Source organism: Silurus aristotelis (assembly GCF_946808225.1).
Source record: "Silurus aristotelis genome assembly, chromosome: 25".
NCBI lineage: Eukaryota > Metazoa > Chordata > Actinopteri > Siluriformes > Siluridae > Silurus > Silurus aristotelis.
Window position 1 is genome coordinate 18504390 of NC_139598.1, and position 8759 is coordinate 18513148.

General features: G+C 40.4%; 1 protein-coding gene and 1 long non-coding RNA gene across 5 annotated transcripts in view; one reads left to right on the top strand and one right to left on the bottom strand.

The window, feature by feature from the left end:
• Positions 1–768: 768 nt before the first annotated feature.
• LOC310719476 lies at positions 769–1399 on the top strand. The gene is made up of 3 exons (XR_014531495.1): positions 769–889; positions 1066–1229; positions 1333–1399. It is a non-coding gene; the product is annotated as an uncharacterized lncRNA (long non-coding RNA).
• A 410-nt stretch (positions 1400–1809) lies between these two features.
• The window catches only part of cpne4a (copine IVa), a 33479-nt gene continuing 26529 nt past the window's right edge, over positions 1810–8759 (bottom strand). For 2 of the 4 annotated variants that reach the window (XM_083529212.1, XM_083529214.1), the window contains exons 12-16: positions 8310–8364; positions 8132–8183; positions 6180–6313; positions 5837–6070; positions 1810–3776 (exon numbers count right to left, since the gene is read on the bottom strand). In XM_083529212.1, the coding sequence (XP_083385338.1) occupies positions 3645–3776; positions 5837–6070; positions 6180–6313; positions 8132–8183; positions 8310–8364 (607 nt within the window). In that variant the 3' untranslated portion in view covers positions 1810–3644. Of the gene's footprint in view, positions 3777–5836; positions 6074–6179; positions 6314–8131; positions 8184–8309; positions 8365–8759 lie in introns of all 4 variants that reach the window. The other 2 variants (XM_083529213.1, XM_083529211.1) reach the window with 1 other exon arrangement.

Sequence of the window (8759 nt, forward strand, 5' to 3'; positions counted from 1 at the left end):
TTTGGTGGTGGTGGTTTTGTTTTTTTTCTACAGCACTGAACGAGGAGGAATGTAACACTTACGTTGTCATTACTTGTATTTTTCTATTAGGTCTGGTAAAAATCTGAGATTTTGAGTATCAATCAGAAACTGATCATCAGTAAATCTCCTCATCTTATGTAGACATCCAGGAAGAACCTACACCACTGTGTCTATTTTGATCCCAGAAATGTTCAGTGTGAATTTGAAGTTCAGAGAAACTTTTCACATTTTCCATTTCACATTTACCGTCTAATAAGTTAAATATGAAGTTAAATGGCATTTATTTTAGCTCAATTTCTGCAATTTCTCCCAAATGTTACCGAGATCAAGACAAACACTGGTGTGCAATTAGGTTTGTTCAGTCACACTGAATCTGTGATTTAACCTAATACTATTGTGCATTAATGTATAGTGAACTACACAGGTTTTGGACACATTTATTGAATAAAATGCTTTTGTTGTCTCCTTTTCAAAAGAAAAATGTAAAGTGAATGATTTAAAAATTCTTCTTTAATGTTTGAAGGTCAGCTTTCTGTTTTTCCCCTTTATACAGCAATTAAATAGAGAGAGTAAATTCCTTTGTGAGATTTTCAGCCTTATTTAGAGTGTGTGTGTGTGTGTGTGTGTGTGTGTGTGTGTGTGTGTGTGTGTGTGTGTGTGTGTGTGTGTGTGTGTGTGTGTGTGTGTGTGTGTGTGTGTGTGAAGCTTGGTGCTGTCATGTTGATCGAAGTGATCGGGAGGAAACATCGACCTGACAGGAAGAGAATCAAACTGAAGCAGAGGTTGAGTATGACAGCGTGGAAGATCAAACACACCAGGCCTAGCTTTGTTCTCTCAGCCTAGTTTATTGTATACAGCTTCTGTACAGGTGTGTAACAGCGTGTGTGTGTGTGTGTGTGTGTGTGTGTGTGTGTGTGTGTGTGTGTGTGTGTATAACTCTCATAAAACGTCTATAATCACGTCTGAGTTCTGAATACTGACGCGTGTAATTTTCCTACAGTAAATCCTTGAAGCTAATCTCTGAGTACGATTATCGTTTCACAGGTTAATGACACACAGTCTAATTCCTCATCCAGCTGATCTTCTTGGAGATGGAGAGGTCGTTAAGGTGAAAAGGAACTCGTGAAGGACTCGTGAACTCGTTAACAGGCAGGAATAGAGGAAATAATGCTGGAGAGAGAAAAGAAGACTGAGAGAGAAAATAAAGGGTGAGGGGGAAAATAAAGGACGTGTAGGGAATTACAGAAGCAGGAGAAGAAACAAATCGGAGGTGAAGCAAGAAAAACTGAAATCCTTTTTTCCTCGTCACAGTCGGTGGTCTGGATTTTACCCTCAGGAGCTTTCATACGTTTCTAAGCGACAGAACCTCAGCGCCAGCTTTAAGCAGTTTATACAAATAACGCTGAAGTGAAATCTACATTTATATGAGTATATAATAATTTTTTTCTATATGTTTTACTTTAATACTTTTTAATTATTTAAATGTTTTTTTTTTTCTTTGCAAGTAAATTGTATTTAAAGGTATTTGTGTTTGTGCATCCTTTTAAATGTCATTAATGTTTATTTGTAGAGTGTTTTTAACAATAAATGTCTCAAATCAGTTGTACAGAAATAAAGCAATTATAAAAGCATGTATAAATTAAGTGTCTGAAAGGAAAAAATCTGAGACTTCATGAGGAAGAAACTCTGAGAGGAACCAGATTTCAAAGAAAACCATCCTCATCCTCAACGACAAATTTATCCAAAGTTATGAATCAATTTATCCTCTGAAGGAAAACTCGGTTTCAATTTTAAGTTTTAAACGTGTTTATTTTCAACCACAAGCATCACATCCAGGACCTCCTTTAACACCACAATCCTTTCATTTCATTCAGCACTTTTCAGTTCAGTTCAAATGACCATCATTGGTTTTTAGTACAAGATCATGAAATATGCAAATATTGTGAAAATAATCATAAACATCCATGAATAAAAACAATAAAACTTTACAATAATCCATCATAATAAGATTAAATAAATCATTTCATATATATATATATTTGTGGGTAACACTTTAGAATGCAGATTACACACTGATGCCTGTTAGGTTCAACCACATGCATGCAGTTTTATTGCAAACTTTTAGAAAACACTCCTCTCACACACACACACACACACACACACACACACACACACACACACACACACACACACACACAGCTTATAGCACTTTAGTATCAAACTCTAATAAACTACCTGAATGAAAAGTGTTACTCTGTGCTTTTTCAGGAGTGTAAACACAGGCCTCGTCCCAAACGCTAGTCAGCTAAATGCTCTGTAAGCTAACACAGCTAACACACAGTTTACTCCTGCACTCTGACCTCGCCATGTTTCTATTTTGTGCGTTCTGTCGGGTTTAAATGTTGTTTCCGTTCTGAAATCGATCTGTGAGGTTGCGCTAGCTGTGAAACTGTAAGGCTGTGGCGTGCGATTAGCGTATACTCAGGCTAATCTTATTCATCTCCTCGGCAAGACTTGGCCAAATCGCTACATTCTATAAAAAGAGAAGAGTTCGTCGTGATTGATGTGTTTTGTATGTTTTAAAAATGTATGAAATCTGTTTCGATCAAGAAATACAAATGATTACAGTGTTTAAGGTTATTACAATTCTTCTGGTGGGCGGAGTCTCTGTGATGCGCACTAGCAGCTACAAAAGTCGGACGTGAAGTAGCGAAGTTGTTTCGATATGTTTTAAGCTCTAATAAAACATTTATATTTAGCAATAAAATAAATCAACTCCTAAATGATGAGCGCTGATCTGACTGTCAAGCCTTTACACCACATCACTGCTGGATTCTGATTGGTCAGGTGTTGATTTATTTTGTATAACAGTAATAATACGTTAGCGTTCCTATAGTAACGGTGAAATGGCAGACGCTTCACGTAAAGCTGATATGTTTTCTGTATTTAGACGTTAACTAAACAAGCCTCCAGTGAGATTAGTTGTGATTTGCTGTGGTAATAAAACACTGGACGATGTGCTGCTATGGAGAAATAATCAATCACATGGCTTTGGGCCAAAGCACAATACTCTGTCATCGATTAGTTTCCGATACCGGTGACGTCTTGTGGTCTGAAATTGCTGTTATTACTTTAGCGTTTTACCGGTTTGCTTGCTAAACATGTGATGGTTATGGCGTTTGGGACACGCCCCAGACTTCACTTACAATCCCCATCCCCAATCATGAAGAAATTTAGCTTTATTACTTTTCATATTAGCATGCAAAATACACTCATGCATTTCCTCATGTGCAAAATAACCACAAATTATTTTACCTGAAAGTGCAGATGTTCGGTATCTAACACAGAGAGCTAAACATTCGCAATGATCTCCATCCAGAATGCTTTACAATGTAAGAACATTACGAAATTCTGCAAAATCTCGCTTTAAATATAGACATAGAATAAAAAACAAATCAGTTCTAACAGGGAGAAACATGCAGATTCTGCACGTCTCCTACCCGGACACGTGTGCTGGCACGTTAGCTTTAGCCTACAACCATCCACGCATGCAAACAGACGAGCGACAGACTGACGGAGACGTGCTGATCGTACTCGCATCCTGATCAGCTCGCGGTCACAGTTTAGCGACTAAATGTCCTGGAAGACTCGTACTCGCCGGGGCATTTGGGTTTGATGCCCTTGCTGTTGTAATAATCCACCACCTGGTTGGGCACTTCGGCTAAAACGCTTTTGGCGAGTGCAGCAGGAGACGCCTGAGGAGGAACAGAGCAGAGATCACGTCCCTTCATTCCATTTTCATACAGATTATACACCAGATATACTTTTACAGTAAACCATTATTCATATTCATTTGAATTTAAGAGTTTTGGGTGTGAGCGCCACACAGTGTGGATCTAACGTGAGCAAATAAATAATAAATATGTACACATTTTATTAGCCTAGTTTCAAAATAGAATCTAAAGATACTATAAATTACAGGTGTCATTCTACTGTACATGAATATGCAAATTAGGAAACCACTCAACTGTATATGCCCCTCCCCCTTTCTCTTTATATAAATATATATATATATATATATGTGTGTGTGTGTGTGTGTGTGTGTGTGTGTGTGTGTGTGTGTGTGTGTGTGTGTGTGTGTAAAAGGTTTTTGTTGGCATGTCCTACATTTAGTTTCCTCCATTTACTGTACTTAAATTATATGCAATAATTTCAGTGCAATAATAATAATAATAATAATGATAATAATAATAATAATAATAATAATAATAATAATAATAATAATAATAATAGGTATTATATGTGCAATATTGTAGCCTGACTTTCCCTCTGTTTCACTGCTGCTACACATTTTATTTTATTTCACTTAAAATAACTTATGTATGTTTTATTTCACTTTAATCTGTATTTGAATTTTACGGTGAGTGATTCTGATTCTGATGATTATATAATGCAAAAACACTGTACCCTGTTCAACATATCACATTTTGTTTATTTGTATAGTTCATTGCAGTTTCTCTCTGTTTCTCCACAGTTCCTCTGTTAAGAAACGAAGAAAAAAGCGAGAGGAACTGCTCTCTCAGGTTCAGGGGTTCAGATGTTTGAGTGGAGACGAGTGGAGGATGTTGATGAAGATAAATAGAGAATCCAGGAGAGAATTAAAGAGACGATGAAAACTCCTCCACACATCATCTTCTGAATCTTCTCCAGGAGTGCCCTCAGCTAATCGGAGTTCCTCTGCACCGAGATCACCGATGGTCTGTATGGAGCTGTGAAAACGTGGAGAAGTAAACTGAGCACTTGGCAGGATTCGGAGTGGAAACATGGGGAAGTGTGAAAACGTGTGAATCTGTTTAGCTAGCGTCCGGGGATTTTAACATTGAGGAGTGATTCAGAGTCATTCTCAAACCATTCGGCTCTTTTAGGAAAACGCTGGGTCACCAAGAGTCGATTTAAAGACGTTTTCAGATCTTCTGGATGATGAGGAACGATAAAGATCATGACTGGAAATATCCCAAACTCTGACTTCGGATTTGGAAGAAAGAAATTTGTGAGATTAAAGAATTTGACTCCTGAGTCAAAAGAGTCAAATGAACCAAAACGACTCATCTCTGTTTGCAGTGTGTTCATGAAAATTCTTTTGTTCTGTTCTTTTGTCTCCATCCTTCACTCTGTTTTCTCATTCAGGAAGTCTTTATTGCAGAGGAACAGCACTAAACCCTCAGCGACACGAGTTATGAGATGACGAAGTTCACACAGGTTAAAGTGAAACGCTTTGGACCATTCTCCCTGTTCTCCTCATGCTCCTTGTTCTCCTCTGTCTCATTAACATCTCTAAGTTCTCCTGCATGTTCACGTCCCCACTCTTTACATCACCAGTGTTCTCCTACTTCTCATTTTATTTCTAAAATCTAAACTAAGAGTACATCTGGCTCGTGTGTGTGTGTGTGTGTGTGTGTGTGTGTGTGTGTGTGTGTGTGTGTGTGTGTGTCTATGTGTGTATGTGTGTGTGTGCGCAGTTACAGTAATTACAGCCTCTTCAGTGCCTTCTTATTTAATCACCTTTCACTGTACTGCTCCTTTAATCAACACCCCCCCCCCCACACACACACACACACACACACACACACACCCTTCACAGGAAAGTCCAGCAACACACTGATTAAAGCGGAGAGCTTTAGCCTATAATGGAAAAACTCTCGCTCATTTACACTCCTGTATTACCCAGAAGTCATGTGTGTGTGTGTGTGTGTGTGTGTGTGTGTGTGTGTGTGTGTGTGTGTGTGTGTGTGTGTGTGTGGTAAAGGGGACTGACGTGTTTAAAGTTGCGAAAGGGGACAAACTGTACGATGTCCCTGAGCACCGGTTCTCCTTTGGGCGAACGCAGGATCCCATCATCTCCATCCAGCATCTGCATGTCAGTGAAGTCTGCGTTCCCCACGCCCACAATGATGATGGACATGGGCAGGTGAGACGCATGGACGATGGCGTCCCTCGTATCCGACATGTCTGTGATCACACCATCGGTCAGGATCAGAAGGATGAAGTACTGCTGCAGAATGAAAAGAATAAGAATTTAAATTGTGTGTGTGTGTGTGTGTGTGTGTGTGTGTGTGTGTGTGTGTGTATGTGTGTGTGTGTGTGTGTGTGATGTGTACCATGGCCTGGCGGACGTGAAGTTCCTCGGAGGCGGACTGCGCCACTTTCTGGATGATGGGGGCGATATTAGTCGGACCGTACAGTTGGATCTTGGGCAGGCAGTTTTGATAGGCTTCTACTACACCCTGTATACCTACACACGCGTGCACACACACACACACACACACACACACACACACACATACACACACACACTTATTATAAATTAGGTGTCTTTTGGCCCCGCCCCTTTTATATTCCAGAGTCTGTTACTTGTAGATGATTGTGTAGTAGTGTGAGATTCCTGTGTGTGTGTGCGTGTGTGTGTGTGTGTGTGTGTGTGTGTGTGTGTGTGTGTGTGTGTGTGTGTGTGTGTGTGATTTTTATAATAAATGAAACTCTATATATAGGCTACACAGACACTGAGACGAATTACATCAGGCTGACAGAAACTGCTAGTGTAGGTCACTACACACACACACACACACACACACACACACACACACACACACATAAACACACACACACACACACACACACACACACAAAAACACACACTCAAAACACACACAGAGACGTGTGTGTACAGGCACACACCAGCAAAAGGAGCAAATAAAGGTATAAGGAGTGAAAAAACACAAACATAGCAGGAGAGAAAGAAAAATAAATATGCAGATGGATAGAGGGGAGGAGGGATGGAGAGAGAGATGGATGGATTGATGGATGGAGAGATGGATGTGGAGATAGATAGAGAGATGGATGGAGTGTGAGAGAGTGATGATTGAAAAGACAGATGGAGTGATGGATGGAGAGATAGATTAAATAATAAATAGAAAGATGGATAGAGATTAATGGATAGAGAGAATGATGGAGTGTGATGAAGTGATAGTTGATAAGACAGATTGGTGATAGATACTGAGTGATGTATAGAGAGATGGATAGAGAGATGGACAGAGTGTGATGTAGTGATAGTTAAAAAGACAGATGAAGTGGTGGATGGAGAGATGAATAGAGATCGATGGATGGAGAGAATTATGAAGTGTGATGTAGTGATAGATGAATAAACAGATGGAGTGATGGATCGAGAGCGATGGATGGCGTGCTGAGGGAAGGAGTGAAAAGTAGCAGATGGAGAAGTAGATAATTGGCTGGGTTTTATGCAGCAGCTGTAATTGGCAGCGTCGCCTGAGAGAGCGTGTGTGTACGACTCGACGCTAATTACAGAGTGAACATACACACACACACACGCGCACACACGCACACACACGCACACACACGCACACACACGCACACACACGCACACACACACTAACATTCCTCCGGTGGATTTTTTCCAAACTGTAGAATTCCTTCAGAGATATAATTCATATTCAAATTAATTACACCTCAATATTATTCACATGCATTTAAATATTATTGAATATTCATTAATGTATAGTGTTACAGTGACAGGCAGTGTGGAGGGGAGGAAAAGGAAGGAAGGAAGGAAGGAAGGAAGGAAGGAAGGAAGGAAGGAAGGAAAGAAGGAAGGAAGGAAGGAAGGAAGGAAGGAAGGAAGGAAGGAAGGAAGGAAGGAAGGAAGGGAGGAAATAAGCAAAACAAAAAATTAACAAAAGACAATTTGAAGAAAGCTCAAATGTAAGAAAGAAAAGAAGAAACAGCATATTACACACACACACAGGTGTAGAGAGAGAGAGGGGGGGGGGGGTGCAGGTTGTGGGCGGATGAAAGAGAGAGACGGAGGGAGCGAGTGATCGGAGTCTTGGGCGCCGCCATAGGAGGTGAGTCCAGGAATAGAGGAGAGAAATCGAGTGACACCAATACAATAAAGGGGAGTGGAGCTGCTAACACACACACGCACACACACGCACACACACGCACACACACGCACACACACGCACACACACGCACACACACGCACACACACGCACACACACGCACACACACACTCTCAGACTTACACTTCACTCACCTGCACATTCGGGATTATCCTCATTAAAGTTAACAGCAAAGTCATGTGACACCTGCAGCAAGAAAAAGATACAAAAACAACATAATACAGTACTGAGTCACTGACACACACACACACACACACACACACACACACACACACACACACACACACACACACACACAGATTCAAAACTGACCTTAAAGTCAGGAGGAATCCGAGCTCCGAAACCAAACGCAGGAAACATTTTATCACTACAGGAGGGAAACGAGACGTTAGAGCTGAATGTACGTGTGTGTGTGTGTGTGTGTGTGTGTGTGTGTGTGTGTGTGTGTGTGTGTGTGTGTGTGTGTGTGCGTGCGCGCGCCTTGGATTTGAGATGATATCTCGCTGGAACCTTCTTCAGCTCATCCAATCAGATTGAATGAACTTTCCTTTTTATTCTTTTTTTTAAATGTTCTTCATCTAATCCAAGAAATATGACACACATCATCATCATGTACGAAGTGAATGAGACGTTAACGTCACGCACTCACACTCGTACTGAATAAACACGACCACACGGTGAGAACATTCACAATCCTCACATATTCATGGTGAGAACATTAGCAAGAAATGCAGTATATTATATATAATTAATGATTAAATA